The following is a 19,848-nucleotide window of genomic DNA, read 5'->3' on the forward strand; positions in this document are numbered from 1 at the left end:
AGCATGACAATGCCTCTTTTGACAGTTGTGATAAGTGCCTTTGTGACTACCCTTGTATGGAAATATGTCAGTACCATCATAACAACTTGTATGACGGCATGTCCATGACAATATAAATATGGAAATAACAGTTGTAACAGTATATTGATGACGGTATGACAGTACCTACATGATAGTTGTGGCAACATGACCTTGATAGTTTGATTATGATAGTGACGTGGCCCTGTGGCCCTGTATCAATGGTTGGTATGGCCCAGGGTGGCCCAGTGACATCAGAGTGGCATTGGTTAGGCTTGTTGGGCAAGCATATGTTGTTGGCCCTAGGTGGCTTGATGTACTACTTCTCATTATATCTCTTTTTGCTGAACTTTTGATATTAAATAAGAAGAATTGAGTTTGGGTTTTCCCCCTTTATGGGGTTTTTCCCTGGTCTCCAACCTAATAAATAGTGTCCTATTGTCTCAGCTTTTCTTTTATTGGTCCTTTTTCTTATACTGCATTTGTTGATGATGATGATGATGAAATGGTATTGACGAATATTTTATAATGAATAAAATTTTAAAAATATCTACATGCATTAACTTGCCCTAAAATTAACATGGTATTAGAGCTAGGCTGAAGGAAATTCAGTGAGAAAGACACCAATGTCAGAGTTCTTAAGTTGATTAAGTTGATGGAGACCTAAAAAGAATGCTAGGATTTGAAGGAAACCATATGCACCCTTGATGGTGAGGGTTTAGATGGAAATCTGATGCAGTTGTCTTGATTGGAAATCAGGATTGAAAACCTTTTTGGATAATGATCAGTGATTTTTCTAGTACAACCCATCTTCGAGAAAAAGAAAATGGTATTGTGTTTGGACTTTGGACTATCATATGCTTCTATCAAGATGCATGCTTATTCCTTCTTAATCATTAGTACCTTCAGGGCCCTTGCAGTTCCCTTCTTCCATCATGCTCATCATTGATAAGCACACAGACTGCTTTGCTAGTCCAACCTTCTCATTCTGCTTCCTTCATTATGTACCTACAACATTCACCGACAAGTACCAAGAAAAATACAAATACAAGAGAATGATAACGACCTAGGATCTCATGCTTTTCGTAGAGGGTATTCTCCTAGGATTCTTAGAGCCAAACCCTAAATTCCTTTGATATTTCTCATAGAATCATCAGCCCTATGGTTTTGATGTCATATCCTAGATTTCAATTCCACCCTCACTAAAGATTACCATATACCCTAGATTATCTAGAAATATTAAAAGTCAAGAGTTAGGGTTTCTTATGACGGAAAAACATATTAGGATTTCAAATTCCATCTAGGGTTTTCTAGTCCAAGTTTCATCTAGGACTCCTGGACACTAAAACTTACTAAGTTCATGAACGTTAGATTCTAACCATACAAAACATGTTATACAAAAACCCTAATTCATTACTTTATGCAGACCTCTTATAGAATAAATATACATACCTCAAGGATTACATATCTTTGTCTTCCATGATCATTTGGAAGCTGCTTCAAGACCTTCTACACAAATCAAAGTCTTTCTGCCAGCACTTTGTCCGGGATGCCAGGTTGCTTCTCCTTTTTTACTTCATGTTAGGGTACACTGTAATTTCCATTACAGTCCTCCTAACTCATCCTCATCCTTCTTCAAATAATTGTGGATGTCTTCTCTTTAATTCGGTTGTCTTAGCAATAGACTTGTTGTTTGTCTAGTGCAAATATCTTGCAACTTCGGCCCTCTCACAAGAGTAACTGCAAAACATGAGACTACGCTCATTATGCCTCTTCAACCTTCGGTCTACTGTCATCCTATCAGCCTACTTGTTTCAGTGCATAAATATAGAGATTTGGCCCTTGTTCCTAGTTGTACTACGAAGTACAAACCTTGTGGCCTTCCTGTGCAGCAGATCGAAGCATCTCGGCCCTCACTAGATGCTCAAAAATTTACCTTGGCTAATCACTAGAATTTGATCCAAAAACATGTGCCCATTGTTCTCAAAGAATTTGGATCTAAAATGATTTGAATTTAGGTCTTGAGATGGTCCTCAAGGAGTTTATAGACAGTCCCTTTGCCATCCCATTATTGACTTTTTCAGCCTTTCAAGAAGACACTGCAATTAGGGCACAGTTAGAATCTTCAGATTCGATTCTTGAGAAAATTGTCTTCAAACTTATGATAATAGGTCTTGTTCCTCCTTATATATATATGAACAGGACACTCGGCCTGGAATAGGTCTCCCAATATGCATCCCGGACTTATTCAGTATCTTGGAACCCTCTTCAAGAGCTCCTCAAGTCTCCCCACAGCTGTGGCCTCTCCTCATTAGCAAATCTGGGTCATTTTCTCTCTAAAAGAACAGTCATGGCCTCCCTTAAGGCTGCCCAAGAAGGGCTCAGCCTCCCTAAAATGCCACAGACCCTGTGGCCCTCACAACAGAGAAGAGTATCACACAAATTACTACAAAAACTTCCCAAAATTGTTCTTAGCCAATGCGGCCTGCTCTAACTTCAATTCGGACCTATTAAACTCATTAAATGATCCATAAATTATGATCTTCCCGCTTCCCATGCTTTGACCTTAGCTTTGATAACATGTTGGAAAACTGATTAGGGTGACATTTTAAATTACTTTTCCAATCATGACAGTTATTTGTGATTAATATTCTTTTTCTTAATTATTATGCTTATGTTCTTATCATCAAACAAATGCCAAAACAAGATCACAATCATACATAGTGAACACAAGATATAGGCTCCAAGCCAATGCAAAACCCCTCCAAGAGGAAAACCCAAAAGAGCTTTCTCTTCTTATCAATTCAAAGGAGACTTCCAAGGCCAAGACAAGACCTCTGCTTCCACCAACTACCGAGTCGACCAGCCAGACTTCCTTCACAAGGTTTCCCAAGAACAGCAAGATAGGTTCTCTTCAAACGAAGGCTCTTCTAGCCTTAAAAATTCTCCAAGAACGAACTGTGGTACCTCCTGTAGCCTCAGAACTGAGGTAACCCTAGCTACTTCGCATAGGGGAGTTATTTGAGGCATATAAAATATCTTTGAATTCCCAAAGAATAGTTTACATCTTTCACAAGGCTCTTCTAGCCTTCTAAGCCCTTCGCCTTTACCAACTGTAGATCAGATGCCGAGATATGTGAGCCTGTTGTGTGTGAATGGCAGTCAAAGTCTTCCATTTATATAGCCTTCCAAGTGGCTCTCCAAGACCACTCTAGGCTGATATATACTGGCTGGCCAGCTTGGTCTTTTGGAAGCATTTAGACTCTTCTAAAAATACAATAATATTTTATTTCATGATACAAGTGCCCAATGGGGTCTTTTACAATGTAATAATGACCATGACTCATGACAAAAACCTAGAAGCATTCAATGGATGCTTTGACCTATTGACCAATGACCTAAGCATGAAACCCATGCTTCATATATAATTTTTCTTTTCCATTTTTCTTTCTTCCTTTGATCAATATATAATAATTACATCATGTCATGAGTCCAACGACAATTATGAGACCAAAACTAGTTATATTCTCCAACACCTTTGAGGGCCCAAACACAGGGCCGACTTTAGCCGGTAGCAGCAGTTTTTACCATGCAGTGCGCAGTTCCTTCTGGGGACCTTTCCGGCATTTGGAGCCATTGTATTGACACCTGGGTTTCGCCATAGCTTGCAGTAGGAAGCCCAGGTTCCATTTCTACCACTTATGTACTCACATTTTCAGATTAATACCATGGCTCAGATCTTTGTCTCTATTTTCTGTGTGTACTGCTTGTGGTAGTGTTATCAGAATTTTAATTTTGCTGTAGCTTAGTGCATGTATTTGATATTCACTGTTATTTCCTAGTTAAGAACATTACAGTGAAGCCAACAAAATTTATGATCACCAATTCTAAGGATGTGTTTGAAGTTCACGATGATGTAGTCTAGCATAAGCAAAGTTTCCAGAATCAACTTGGAGAGTGACTGGATGAGACAAAAAAGTAAAAGTTGACTTCGACCCAAGAAAATCGAGGAAGATGACTCGATATATTAAAATATAAAAACACATTTAAGTTTCAGGTAAAAAAAATATATATTTTCATTAACATGAAAGTTTATGGTGTCCACAACGCAACTTGTCAATAAGAACTTGCTTCAAAATACATAGATGATACTACAAACTAAAAAATGTTATGTATTTTGGATGGTTGACAGCTCTGTTCATTATCTACTATAAAATTCAATAAAAAATACAAGCAAAATGAGTGCTGCTTTTCTACACCTCTAGAGTGACTCATTAGACTAGCAAATCAAATTGATTGAGTCAACCTAATTCATTTTTTACTCGTAAATCTGGGTCATGCTTGCAAGTCAAAACTGTGAGTATGACTCATGGCCAAGAGTTCACTCAACTCAATTTCATTCAAGAGTGGAATTAAACTCAAGAGTCCACGGAGACAAACTATGGGAACACTTCACCATTTAATTATTCAGTTGGCTTCTTTCTCCTCCAGAATTTCTCATTCTTTTCTACAGATCTAAGTTATCATTTAACAAATTTAGAATGAATAGTGGTACTTTCATCTCCAGAATAATCTTCTTATGTAGGGTTGTGGCCTGTAACACGAATATCTCTTTGCCACAATATGCATTACCAACAGAGAAAAAGCAAACTAGAAATCCCAAACTTTATAGCCCATTGTTTTTGTTGATAAATGAGAGGAAACCAACTAAATAGTTCTTAAATGTAAAGACTGGCTTTCTATTGTATTCCAAAGCGAAACTAGAAAAGCAGATAAATCAAGCATAGGATGTAAAAATACTGGAGAAATACAACTTATTCCTTCATAAGCTAAGCCAAGACAAAGTCACAATTAACGGAAAATGATACCTCAATAAAGATGCGCTCACCAACAGATGCATCTGGAGGGGGCTCTAAAACCTGTTTAAGAGCAAAACTTTTCATAATTAAGTACAAATACAAAATGAAAAACATGTGTGGTGAAAGAGCAATTGAAAACATATCAAATTGTTGTTGATAATGTTGAAGGCACTTAAAAATTAAAACAAAAAGTCAACTCCTTGCACAAAGAATCATGAACGAATCCATAAATCTTTGCATCTGGTTGTCAGGAATTTTGGAATATTCCTATAAGCTGCATCAGAAAATGGTCTATTTATAATTTAAATTAGAAGTACATAAAATTAATTCTCCCATCTTTGAAAATGGGAGTATGAAGTAATTGCTTGTTAAGAAAGATCTATAGGCATGACAAAAAGGTACTATTACACCATTGAAAATGGTTCTTAACAAAAGATTTATCAAGCAGAAGGGACAGCATGCCAAGGGCAAATCATGTTTTACTTTTCCACCAAAAAAATTTAGCATATTGCAAACAGCAGTATCTTCAAACAATGAACTGATTAACAAAATCATAACAATTTCATCTCTGGTAAGATAAATAAATAAATAAAGAAAAAGAGGTTCTCCAGCATATACAAATCACATTTGTGTTTTTATAGTAAGGTCTAGAGGATTCAAGACAAGAAAAACAATAAATAAACAAAAATCTTGTGATGCTACACATTTCCATGCAAATATATCAGTGAACTTGCAGTCTAGAACCTACCTGGGGCAGTTCTCACCATAATGACCAAGGTTCAAATCTTGGCAGCCACAGTCATACCCAACATAATGTATTGTCTTTTGTGGCCTATTGATGGTGTTGATTGTTGTTAATGTAATGGGTCGGAAAGGTATTGTTTCCGCTCAAACTAGCAGGGGATCCTATAAAGCAACTACTATGTCAAGGGCAACAATGGAGCGATAGCCCACTGTCACCTCAGTTAAGGCTCCCTGCTCTTTACAGACTTTCACCGATGGGAGGAGACCTGGTGTAGGAGGAATCACTAGGAAGAATGGATCTATGAATGGATAGAGAGTGATTCCTAAGGCCTATTCACAAGAGAGACTCAATTGTATGGCTTTCTTGCTTGGAAAGCAAGGTGGTAGGCTCTCTAGGAAGGGCTAAAAGGATTCTTGAGGCTAGGGTTTGGGAATGTATCTTGAAGAGATGTTTCCTAAGCCTAGAAATCCTTATGGAGACTTGGTCTTTATGTGATCTTTGTGGAATTGGAGTTATAAAGTTGCGGGACCACACAGGACCAAGTGGACCCAAAATTAGGTCAAGTAAGTGGAATTGGTCACTCAAGGAAGGGCTTGACCTAATTGTGGAAGAGAAGAGGATCAATGGACAAATCTTCTTGGAATAGAATGCAATGATCCAAATGAGGTCACTAGCGAAGGGAAACCTAGGGCAAGAAATGATCCTCGAGCTAGGGTTTGCAATATCTCAAGATCACACCGTTGGAATTTGGTGAAATTTAGAGGGCCTATAGAGGAAACCCCAGCGCAGTAGTGGACAAGACATCAAAGTCTTTTGATGGTTATAACGTGAGTAAATGATGACATATTGAGGCTAGGCCTAGAAAGAAAAGGGGAGGTGAGAAAAATATGCTTTTTAAAGTGATCACCTATGGAAGGATTAGTGCCTTGTCCTTTGGGAGAGATGGAGTCAGGAGAATTTATGGTTTGGAAGAGGTTTTACCCAATCAAGGAGGTCATCAAGCAACTTCGCATGGAATTAGGGCATGAGAGCAGCTACTTGAGATCTTTATACTTCGATATGCAATAATTGATGACTTATCAAGATGTATTTTAACAAAATAATCTCTAAGAACATTCACCCATTCACACATGGCCCATGCAATGATACAATGCTATAAAAGGTCAAAATTCACACAGCTTTGTACCAGAAAGCAATAAATTTCAAACTTGTATGGCGAAAATCCCAACAACATTTATGTGACAAAATAAATAACAAGAATTAACATGAAAAGATTACTTACATGTGTAAAAGAGTATATCCAATCATCATATTATGCCAATAATGAAGCTCCAAGATAAGAGAAAGATATCCAAACATCAAAATTCATCCATAACATCCAAACTCCTCCTCCAAAAGGGATAGTGAAAATCTCACAAGAGCAAATAATCCAATCCAAGTGATGATGAATGAGAGAGAATGCCTCTCTTCTATTTATACAATCCTCTAAGGGATTCAAATGGCCTAATTCAGACTAATAATGCCCCTGAAATAAAATAATGTGCATAATAACAATACTTTTGGTGACAAGCCCACCAAAATAACTCAATAACATAAGAATAAGCCTCTCAAGAGGGTAGAATGATCAATATAGTGAGTTGTTGGGCCTTTGAGGAGGTCTAATGAAGTCCAAGGGTTGTCATGATGTAAAACTGGACTCCAAACATAGTCAACAATGGGTTGGCCCCTCGTTTTCCAAGCAAGAACCTGTGGTGCTCCCAAGTGGGTGTGGGGGCACAAGGACATCCTCACGAGTCTCCAAGTCGACCGAAAATGCTTGCAGACTATCTGTAAGGACTAGGGTGATGACATAAGCCCTCCCCTTGTAGCGAGAGACATCCTCTAGACCCTGGAACCTTTTCCAAGCGTATGGTGCATGTGTGGAGTCGGTTGGGCATGGTGAACCTGGTGCATCATCCTCATCCAAAAGGTGGAACACGAGCAATCAACAAGTGGTGTTGGGGATCCATGAAGTACTCTCTCTTATTGTGGACGCCCATGGCTCTCAACACTCACCCTACAAGTGTCAATGTGTCTCTCTGGAGGGCTAGGACCCCATATAGGGAGACCAAGCCCCAAATGGAGACCCACCTGCAATTCTGCATAAGATCCAATGCGTCCCCTTGCCCTCCAATACAACAAACAATCAAAATAATCAAGTAAAAGAGCTATAAGTCATGGAATCAATGGGGCACTTCATGGTGGCATGACCTTTCATACTGGCCTTTGTCATGTACAGATGTCTCTAAGCTCAATAGGGGGTTAATCAAGGACCCTATTAGGTGGTTTAAACCTTTAAACGGGGGGACATGTCATGGTACATCCCTCAAGTGGCAGGTGGCAAATGGTATAGTAATGGAACAGAGTGGGGATCAGGGGAATCATCCAGACCACATGTCATGGTACAAGGGTAGCTACAATAAGGGTAGCCCACACTTCGGTATATAAGTGTAGGAGGGAGCAAATCGTGGTACTTGAATTACAAAGGCCTTTTTTTTTCCACCCTACTTCATATGCCTTTTGTCTTTGATCGATTTTTCTTCATAAGTGCTCGGGGCTCCAGGGGATGCAAGCATGATGTGTAGTATATAATAGTGGATACCCCCTTAAGGTGGGGTGGTTAATTTCCCACCAGGGGTTGGGGAAATCATGGGTTCATTAATGATGGAGGGGGCTCATCTAGGGCCCATAGGAACCAGGGTGATGGCCATGGATAAGGGTAGATCTCATGTTTCGCTTTTTCCCACGTGCTAAATTTGTATGTCCTAGCCATATTTTGCATTTTGTGGTACGTTTCCTGTTGAGATTGGCCAAATTATGCCTTTTCTTTTATTTTTAACTGTGTCAAGTTTCAACCTCCCAGGCATCATTCCAACCCGACCCAACGTGTGGACAAGGGGAGGGGGAGGCTAACCCTATGTGGACCCAGTGGACATGTGTGGACCCAGATGGGAAAAGAGCTGAATATGGCTAAAATGAGTGGAAGGTGGTGATGTATGTGGCGTCGGGAAGTGGGACCACGCAACCAAAGTCGACATATCCCAAGTAGTGCCAACCTTAAAGCTAATGGCCAGTAAAGGAGATCCCACGAGACTAGGATACAAGGGTAACCACGAAATTGGGGAATGGAGACAAGAATATAGACCTAACCCACTCTTTCCACCAAATCCTCCCACCAATCCATGCCCAAAAGTGCCCATGACATGTAAGGAAATTTACTCAACTACACCAATGAAAGCCATACCTTCAAGGTCAAGAGGCCCACCTTCAAACATCCAATCATAACAAGAGGGCAAGGGACCACATGGATGGCTCAGATCGCGAAGATAATGGCACATCGAGCTATCCGATGGTTGTCAGGGGTTGTTGGTTGAGGACCATCTAGGAGAAAAAATTTCCCCTATACATACTACCCACAAGTGGTGGGTAACATCAAGCTCCAACTGGGACATGATCTCTCGAAACAATGTGAAAAGCTACTCGAACGGAGGTCATGAGAACACCAGCAATCTCTTGATACCACAGACATGTTACCTGCACATATCAAAGACCAAGCACACGGAGCAGAGCATGCTTTTATGGTCTCTTATGATCACCCATGCTTAGTATTAGGCCATAAATCAACATAAAGTAAAATGCAAATTTTTAATCTAAACACAACTAATCTACCATGATAATATCATATGATGTTAGTTCGAATGAGAAAATCAGCATGCAATGCATCCTACCCTAATATGCATATAACATTATGCAAGCACTAAGTATAATCATATAGCCAATGTAACCAACATATTATTAAATAAATGTAAAAACATTTTCCCTTATGAACCATCATGAGGTAGGGGACCCAAATATCACTTTTCCCATTGCAAGATTTGCTTGATGATTGGTGTTGGAAAATGTAACTAGGTTCGGTCTTCATTTAATGTATTTGAGTCATCTTGTAATGTACTTGTCAAAAGAATAAAGAAAAGAATTTTTATTATTATTATTATGACTTATTAAAGCATGGGTTTCATGCTTGGGTCACCATGTTTTAGGTCAAGTCCCCATTGAGGACTTCTAGGATTTATTCTAAGTCAATAAAGTCATTGTACTTTTAAAAAGGCCCTTCTTGGGTTTTTGAATCATGTAAAAAGGTTAAGTATTGAGTCAAATGTAATCTATGTATCCTCCACATCAAGTCTGAAGAGATCAAGTCGGCCTAAGGACATTAATTCGACCTCCCTTGAAGCCTATAAATAGAGGCAAGTTGAATTCATTTGGAGCCCACTCTCACACAACAAAGTTTGATATCTCTTGAAGCCGGAACAAGTGCGAAGTAGAAGAGAAAGAGGAAGGAAGTGCAAGTTGGGTGGAGTCTAAGGAGAAGAAGAAAAACGAAATTTCGGTGCCTCTCTCTCTTTGTTTCGTGCCCTAGTTTGGAAGATAGAAGTATTCCAAGTTTTGTTGATGTTGGAAGCTACTACATAGTGGAAGTTGCTGGAAGAGAGGTTGAAGATCTGGGAGGTTGACTTGGTGTGGAGGGAAGGTTTGGTCTTTGTCTAGGGTGAAGAGTCTCAAAGAATACTATTGAAAGGAAGAGAATTTTGACTAGGTTTTCCCCTCGAGGGGGGTTTTGCCCTGGCATAGTGCCTATATCTGGTGTCCATTGTTTTATGTGCTTTCGCTTTGGTAATTGCTTGATGAACTAAAGAAAGAAGATATAAAGAAAATTTGATGAGAAGTCAAGAACATCACAAGTAATTATCAAGTATAAGAAAATATTTTTGCCTTTCTGATTTTCTAACAATTGGTAAGGGTGGGGGTTGGGAGCATTTCAGGACCATGCATCAATGGTCATAGACAAGAAGGGAAAAGAGGAATCCAACTCACGCAACCCTTCTTGTAATGAAAATATGGAGAACTCAATCACCAAGCTCATGAACTTTCGATGAATAGCAACCTCAGGCATATCTTCCTCATGGCATAACGAGATAGATTGTTTATCCACATCCACATTTACATTTTCCTGATTATCAAGGGAGGAACAAGGTGGACTATGATCATCATATCTTGGGGAGAACCACAACCCCCTTTCAGGGTATTGAGAAAGCTTCTTAGTTTCATTGCCCTCGAGAGATTCATTAAGAGGGGCATCATGCTCCTCTTGGATTCTTATGACATCATGTTCATTAGATTGAGAATCATCATCTTGAAACATATAAAATAAGCCTCTCCAATGAGCCATTTATTGCCATGCAAATTTTATAAGATTCTATATTTGGAGTCTCCAGGGTGAACTTGAAATGCCTTGAGAGGTGCTTGCTTCACCCTACAAGCATTGACTTTATAGTTCGATGAAGAACTAGGGCTTCGTTCTTCCAATGGAGTCGCCAAAAGGATATATAAGTAATGTCTTATGGGAAAAAGGCACATGTCTTGTGTCCCCGACAACGGTGCCAGAAATGTTGCCACTCAAACTAGCAAGGGATCCTATAGAGCAACTACTAGGACAATGGCAACAATGAAGTGATAGCCCACTGTCACCTCAGCTAAGTCTCCCTGCTCTTTACGAACTTTCACTGATAGGAGGAGACTCGATGTAGTAGGAATCACTAAGAAGAATGGATCTGTGAATGGATAAAGAGTGATTCCTAAGCCCTATTCACAAGAGAGACTCAATTGTATGGCTTTCTTGCTTGGAGAGCAAGGTGGTAGGATCTCTAGGAAGGGCTAAAAGGATTCTTGAGGCTAAGGTTTGGGAATGTATCTTTAAGAGATATTTACTAAGCCTAGAAATGCTTATGGAGACTTGGTTTTTATGTGATCTTTGTGGAATTGGAGTTATAAAGTTGTGAGACCACACAGGGCCAAGTAGACACAAAATTAGGTCAAGTAAGTGGACTTGGTCACTCACGGAAAGGCTTAACCTAATTGGGGAAGAGAAGAGGATCAACGGAAAAATCTTCTTGGAATAGAATGTAATGATCCAAATGAGGTCACTAGCTAAGGGAAACCTAGGGCAAGAAAAATCCTCGAGCTAAGGCTTGCAATATCTCGACATCCCACCGTCGAAATTTTGTGAAATTGGGAGGCCCTCTAGAGGAAACCCTAACACAATAGTTGACAATAGATCGAAGTCTTTTGATGGCTAGAACGTGAGAGAAATGATGCCCAAGGTGACCTATTCAGGCGAGGCCTAGAAAGAAAAGGGGAGGTGAGAAAAATATGCTTTTTAGTGTGATCACCTATGAAGGATCAGTGCCTTGTCCTTTAGGAGAGATGGAGGCAGGAGAATTTATGGTTTGGAAGAAGTTTTACCCAATTAAGGATGTCATCAAGCAACTTTGCATGGCATTAGGGCATGAGAGGAGCTACTTGAGATCTTTATACTTTTATATGCAATAATTGATGACTTATCAAGATGTATTTTGACAAATAATCTCTAGGAACATTCACCCATTCACACATGGCCCATGCAATGATGCAACGTTATAAAAGATCAAAATTCCCATAACTTTGTACCAGAAAGCAGTAAATTTCAGACTTGTATAGCGAAAATCCTAGCAACATTCATGTGACAAAGTAAATAACAAGAATTAACATGAAAAGATTACTTACATGTGCAAAAGAGTATATCCAATCATCATATTATGCCAATAATGAAGCTCCAAGATAAGAGAAAGATATCCAAACATCAAAATTCATCCATAATATCCAAACTCCTCCAAAAGGGATAGTGAAAATCTCACAAGAGAAAATAATCAAATCCAAGTGATGATGAATGAGAGAGAATGCCTCTCTTCTATTTATACAATATTCTAAGGGATTCAAATGGCTTAATTTGGACTAATAATGCACCTAAAATAAAATAATGTGCATAATAACAATACCTTTGGTGACAAGCCCACCAAAATAGCTCAATAACATAAGAATAAGCCTCTCAAGAGGGAAAAATGATCAATGTAGTGAGTCGTTGGGCCTTTGGGGAGGCCTAATGAAGTCCAAGGGGTGCCATGATGTAAAACGGGGCTCCAAACATAGTCGACAAGGGGTTGGCCCCTTGTTTTCCAAGCAAGAACATTTGGTGCTCCCAAGTGGTTGTGGGGGCACAAGGACATCCTCATGGGTCTCCAAGTGGATCGAAAATACCTGTAGACCATCTGTAAGGGCTAGGATGATGACATAATCCCTCCCTTTTCAGCGGGAAACATCCTCTAGACCCTGGAACATCTTCCAAGTGTATGGTGGATGTGTGGAGCCGGTTGGGCATGGTGAACCAGGTTCATCATCCTCATCCAAAAGGTGGAACACGAGCAATCAACGAGTGGTGTTGGGGATCCATGAAGTACTCTCTGTTATGGTGGAAGCCCATGGCTCTCAACGCTCACCCTACAAGTGCCAATGTGACCCTCTAGAGGGCTAGGACCCCGTATAGGGAGACCAAGCCCCAAATGGAGACCCACCTACATACTGCATAAAATCCAATGCATCTCCTTGCCCTCCAATACAACAAACCATGAGAATAATCAAGTAAAATAGCTTACAAGTCATGGAATCAATGGGGCACTTCATGGTGGTGCCCTTCCATAGTGGGCTCTGGCATGCACAAATGTCTCCAAGCTCAATAGGGGGCTAATCAAGGACCCTATTAGGTGGTTTCAACCTTTAAAGGGGCGGACATGTCCATGGTACATCCCTCAAGTGGCAGGTGGAAAATGATATAGTAATGGAACGGAGTGGGGATCAGGGGAACTATCCAAACCACATGCCATGGTACAGGGGTAGCTATAATAAGGAAAGCCCACACCTAGGTATATGAGTGTAGGAGGGAGAAAATCATAGTACATGAGTTACCCAAACCTTTGTTTTTCCACTCTTCTTCATATGCCTTTTACCTTTGATTGATTTTTCTTCATAACTGCTTGGGGCTCCAAGGGATGAGGGCATGATGTTTAGTATATAGTAGTGGATACCCCCTTCAGGTGAGGCGGTTAATCACCCACCAGGGGTTGGGACAATCATGTGTTCCTTAACGATGGAGGGGGCTCATCTGGGGCCCATAAGAACCAGGGTGATGGCCATTGATAAGGGGTAGAGCTCATGTTTGGGTTTTACCCACATGCTAAATGTGTATGTCTCGTCCATCATTTTGTGGTACGTTTCCTGTAAAGGGTAGCTCAATTATGATTTTTCTTTTCTTTTTAGTTGCATCAACCTTTGGGGCATCGTTCCAGACCTGACCCAAGGTGTGAATAAGGGAGGGGGAGGCTAACCCTATGTGGACCCATTGGATGCACGTGGACCTAGATGGGAAAAGAGTTGAATATGGCTAAAATGAGCAGAAGGGGGTGATGTATGTGGTGTTGGGAAGCAGGACTACCCAACCAAAGTCGAGATTTCCCAGGTAGTGCCAGCCCTAAAGCTAATGATCAATAAAGGAGATCCCACGAGACTAGGATACAAGGGTAACCACGAAATCGGGGAATGGAGACAAGAATACAAACCTAACCCACTCTTTCCCGCTAAATTCTCCCACCAATCCATGCCCAAAAGTGCCCATGACAAGTAAACTATGAAGGTTGATAATACACTTTAGCTTATATATTTAGTGGACCTACTAACTACATCCCAGTAAACTATGAAGGTTGAGAATAGGGTTTGCACTGAAAATAACATAACAACCCTTCTAGTATGATTCTACCATATTTAGATAAAAGTACGATACAACAATCTGGCTACATTAACCTAGCAATCTTTAAAAACAAACTTCAACTATAAAAATGTCATTATAGTGAACTGGTTAATTAAGGATGCATTAAACTTATTACGTAATTTGTAAGCTACTCTTGGGAAGAAGGAGATTATCTTCCATCTGATATATCATACGGATATCTCATACCCAAATCATTTCTCTATCATTTGTTTGCTACTAGGAATTTTGAACTTCCATGACCTTATTCAACGCAGCGACAAGCCACTACATGGAATGTGAGAAGAAAATAATGTTTGAACAAAGGAAAAAACACTATGTTGCCAGGAAACGTGGGTTCGGGGACAAGGACGGGGACAGCATTTTTGGACACAGGGTGCGTGGGTTCGTCGGGTAATATAATAATATTAAATTTTAATAATTATATTTTATAAATTATAAATTTATAAATTATAATTAATAACATATATGAAATTTCAAAATGCCTATCCACATATTTCCAAAGTGGATATTGTGGACTTGCTGAAAACATTTTTTATTTTGCAAATTTTGGAAGACAATTTGAATCTGTTTAACAAAATTCAAAGTTATGTTAATAGATGTTAATTATAAATATTAATGAGAGACTAAGCTATATTTTATGACAGCATAACATTCTTTTGAACCTTTTCTGTGTAACCATGACAGCTATGTGAGAGAGCTCAAGGCTACTACTAAAACTGAAAATTCAAAATGCACCTGGAAGTACCGTGCCCACTGCCTACATATCTCTCAAAGTAAGCTTCATAGGTTCATGATTTTAAAAAGTGTTTTAGCTCTACTGCGGGTTCAAAAGGCATTCAAAATGCCTCAATCTATTTCTCTCATTGGCCATGGTAGTGGCTATCGAACTAATTGGATGAAGTAATGTTTATTTTTCTGCTATCCCTTCCTATGGCTAGCTGTGAAGATTTTCATGAAGGAACTGTTTTAGTTGTGAATAACTGAAGAACTTTGAACTTTGAATCCTGCCATTAATCTATGCTCTGTCATTTACCTACACACTGCAGCATGGCTCTGCTGGTCAGGAGCACATTACTTCATTATGCATAAGTTGTAGAGCTTGCAAAGGACTTTGATCATCTGCAAGATACAGCTTAAGTTGAAGAACCCTGTTCACATCGCCAGGGATGGAGCCACTTTCTCCAACTTTGAAACTCTTCCATGCAGTGAAGGCAGAGTTATAACTACCATTCCCATTCCTTTTTAACAATGTAAAATCTAACACGTGAGGTATCAAGCCAGTACCTATCTGGTTAAGTAAAATCCGCACAATGAATAATACCGCTCAGTAATTTCATTAAGGCCAACTTACTCGGTGCCATAGTTACACTTAACACGGGAGTTAACCAAACTCAAGGTCCATGCACCCAGTAAATTTATATGTTGATCCTTATGCAGGAATATTTACGTATCTTTATATTTCTCAGTTTCTGTCAGTCACTTGGTTTTTATCTCCTCCATCTAGACAGGTATTTATATCATATCTATATTTATGTAACCCTTAGTCACTCATTCTGAGCCCTGTTCCTACCAACCTTCTAGATTAGGATGTTATATATCATGGTATTGATAACCAGGCACACTACATATGTCATATACATAGTTAGGGGCATTAATACGCTCTTGACGCTCCCATTCCACCACAGCAAGCTTGTAAAACGGTCTACTATCCTAAGTTCAGTAATTTCAGCAATTTAAGAATGCTTATTCAATGAATGTCTGAGTTATATATGTAGTATTAAGGTCACTGATCTTATTTTAACAGTGCTATGGTTCGATTTAACAATGCGGCACTAAAGGTACTCAAGAAGAGTATAGTTGGATTCATTTGAAATTTGAATGTGGTTTCTTGTAGCTGAAATGTGCATATATTTGTTTCTAGGGCAATCAAATAACTGAGCTATGCCCTGTCCGATGTTGCAAGTTATAAATCATTAAATTAATAATATAGTTTTTTTTATGAAGAACCCAAAGAACCCGAAGAACCTAAAGAACCCAAAGAACCCAAGAACTCATTAAAGGAAAAGAACCCAAATTTTTTTTTTTGAAAAACCCGGTTCTTCATGTAAGAACCCGATTCTTTTGGGTTCTTCTGAGAAGAACCTGTACCCGAATCCGGTACTTGGGTGCGGGAACCCGGGACGGGTTCGAGAACCCCACCCCCGGGTGCGGGAACCCGTGCAACATAGAAAAAACATAATCAAGAACCCCTCATGCACCCGTTTTCATGGTTCACGCACCCATTTTGGGGGTTCGGTAACCCCATTTACACAAAAGAACCCAGCCCGACAATACTAGGTACCAGGTTCTTATGGGAAGTATCAGGTTCGTTTGGGTTTGTATGGGAAGTACCTGTTCCAACACCCAGTTCATGGGTACGAGAACCCAGAATGGGTTCGCAAACCCTACCCCCAGGTTTGCGAACCCATGCTTCACAAGATTAAACACTCAACGTAGATAAGTTTCATTAGGGGATGTTTCATCCTAGATAACTTTATTCTCATTTGGGAGGACATGGAATCAACATGATGCCTAGGCCTCAATGCACTCATTACTAAAACTGATTTTGAGAAGAATTGTCATTGGGTGGAGTGGCCCTTCATCCTAAATAGGCCTTAAAAATTTTCCTTACTTTCTCAAAGTCATGGAGACCCTTTTCATAGAGGTCCTTGCCTATCTATCTATAAAAGGTTACAATACAAAAGAAGAGGGACTCTTCAAATCCATTAAATAATGATGTCCCTCAACAACAACTCTTTATGTGATGACGGAAAAGTCTTCAATCACTTGATCTCTCATAAGTTGAGCCAAGGGTTGATGAAATCCCCCTACTTGTCGAAGGATTCGTCAATTTCTCAATGGGCATTTTGCAAACAATTCTTTCCTTACCATTGTTGAGGAAGAAGAATCAATGAAGAACACGATGGATTGACTACAAATCTTTTGCTCGACCTTTGGCTATAGAATTAAGAGGGAAAAAACTGAACATGTCAAACAAAATCTTCTATGTTATATTGGTTGGCATATCAAGAATGTCCCTAGATCCAATCAAGCTAGATCTTTAAATTCCTATGCATCATTTTGCTTTCCAAGCCTTCCCCAAGGTCCTCTAGAGATGGTAATCCAACAAGTTGAAAAGAACATAGAGTTGGCTAAACAAGCCAATGGCTCCACTCACTTCCATATATGGATGCAAATCCCAACTACCACCAATCATGCTAGGTCTCCTCAACGACTGCATACAAAGAATTTTCATCATGTTAGTGAGGATCACCATGATGATAATGAGATGCATTATACTGTATCCATGTTAGATTTTACACGAACCCAACACCTGGTATTTAATTCCAAGCAATTAATTATTGAACAAATACACAGCTAGATTCCTAAACAAAGCATTTAGCAGAAGCAAAATTACTCGATCTAAATCACGTGAATCACAAACAGCTTTCTACCCAACAAATTAGTTTGTCCTTAATAAAACTCAAAACCTACATGGGCTCTCATCCTGGGATAATGGCCCAACTGAGGAATAATGGCTTTGGATATGATGTACTAGGCTAAAAAAAGAGAAATAGGCAACTCCTCAAACAAATATGATGGAGAAAGGCACAAGGAAAAAGATGATATATTCCTATCATTAATAAGTGGCACCAGACCTTGAAATATCTTACTGTCAAGCAAAATCTGTCACGAATAACTCCACGGCCAGACAAGATCAAGGGTCGCAATGCTTATTTAGTGTCTTGATAGTGAGCTGAGATAAATTTCAATGCTTTAGGGCTTATTATGATTAGGTGTTAACATGACTAGATTCTATCTGCAGTGTTTCAGAACTGAAGCCTTGTGACAGTCCATCAACAGGTGACAGTTGGATGAAACAAGGCCTTTAGGCCTTGCGGCCAGGCCTATAGAGATAATTAGATGGACCATCGAGCTCCAAAACCAAATAAAATGATAGAAGACCTTGCAATGAAGATGCTAGGTATGACATCAACAACGTTAGCTTTAATATTCAGTGATCATTCAATGGAAAATCAATATAAACCCTTGCAAAAATTCAGATCAGACCTACAACATAAGAATGTTAGTAAAAAATTTGGCTGCAATGAGTTGATCAACCCGCAAATGCTCTATGCTAGGGTTATAGAGGAAAGAAGAGAGTTGCGGCTAGGCTTGGAGGAAGCTTTGAAACTTTAAAAGTGACCCCTAGCCACTCAAAACCCACAGCCAAGTGCTAATATGTCTGCAAACACAAATGTATTAACCCAAATTTGATGATTTAGTGATTTGGTGAACTCTCAAGGTAAAAACCCTCTAAAAAAATTACCAAGCCTGCAAACACAAGGAATCAATCCAAATCCAACTGAAATGAGCTTGAAAATGAATTAATGTGCCTGCAGCTAGGGTTACCAAAGGCACTTCAGACCTACAGTAAAGGAAAAGGGATGCTAAAAATGGCCCTAAAAACCTAGTCGTCTAGTGTTTTTAGGGGCTGAAGCTTCTAAGATTTAGACTTTTCTTTGATCCCTTGAGGTATCAACCTGCAAAATAATTTCATGAAGAAACCATTGTCCTCTTTTTCATTTTTACCTTTGATATTTTGGTCTTTGGCACCTGGAAGAGAATAAATAGAGCCAAAACCCCAATAGGCACAAAATTTCGAAAATAAACCCCAAAACTCCAGATAATTATTCACAAAACTAAAAAAGGATAATTACAAGGGTTAGTAGTAAGATATTTACAAAATGAAAAATAAAATACAAGGGCCAAAATTTATGAAGTATTCACAATATCTACACACAAAATTACAAGCTCTAATTAGCAGATAAATTATTTTGTGTCACAAATTAATTTTGAAAATAAAATAGAAGAATTAGAGAAATAATTATTTATTTTACTGGCCAAACCCTCCAGCAATGAAAATCGTTAGATCAAGACCTGTGGCCAAACAAGAATGCAGTCCCCTCACAGTCTGTTTACTTGGAGGCCAAGGGCTGGAGCAACCTGTAACTCAATGCACATTCGAAAAATAGATTATTAGATCAATGGGGTTTGATTCACACAATAGATCTATAAATCTGGAGATACCTGCCAAACTTTGCTAGATCTAGAGTGTTTACTCTCACCCAACACCTAAAGCAAGATACATGTGCTAATAGATGTTCCTACTACCGGCAATTGAAATAATAACCATAACATATAATAACTCAAAGCATATAACAAAAAATCATCCAACACATACCACAGATCAGCAAGCAAGAGACACCTTGAATTGAAACCCCAAAGGCTTTTGAAAAAATCAGCAGAGCCTAGCTCAGTACATCAAAAGATTTTAAATGAGTACATGATGATATGAGGAGCTTATTAGCTTCCTTATATGGAAAATGAGAGAAGCAAACCCCTCCAAGTGGAAAATAATGGCTAGTCGGCTTGATCCTTGTCAAAAT

At 39.2% G+C, this 19,848-nt stretch overlaps 1 protein-coding gene across 2 annotated transcripts in view; it reads right to left on the reverse strand.

Annotated features, from left to right (window-relative positions):
- Positions 1-19,848, reverse strand: part of LOC149179196 (methionine--tRNA ligase, cytoplasmic-like) — a 231,167-nt gene that overhangs the window by 80,251 nt on the left and 131,068 nt on the right. For both annotated transcript variants that reach the window (XM_089420561.1, XM_089420559.1), the window contains one exon: positions 4,887-4,937. In XM_089420561.1, the coding sequence (XP_089276687.1) occupies positions 4,887-4,937 (51 nt within the window). The remainder of the gene's footprint in view (positions 1-4,886; positions 4,938-19,848) is intronic.

Source organism: Pinus tabuliformis, chromosome 4_1 (genome assembly GCF_031772625.1).
Source record: "Pinus tabuliformis cultivar Carrire ecotype Pingquan chromosome 4_1, CPIR1, whole genome shotgun sequence".
NCBI classification, from domain to species: Eukaryota; Viridiplantae; Streptophyta; class Pinopsida; order Pinales; family Pinaceae; genus Pinus; species Pinus tabuliformis.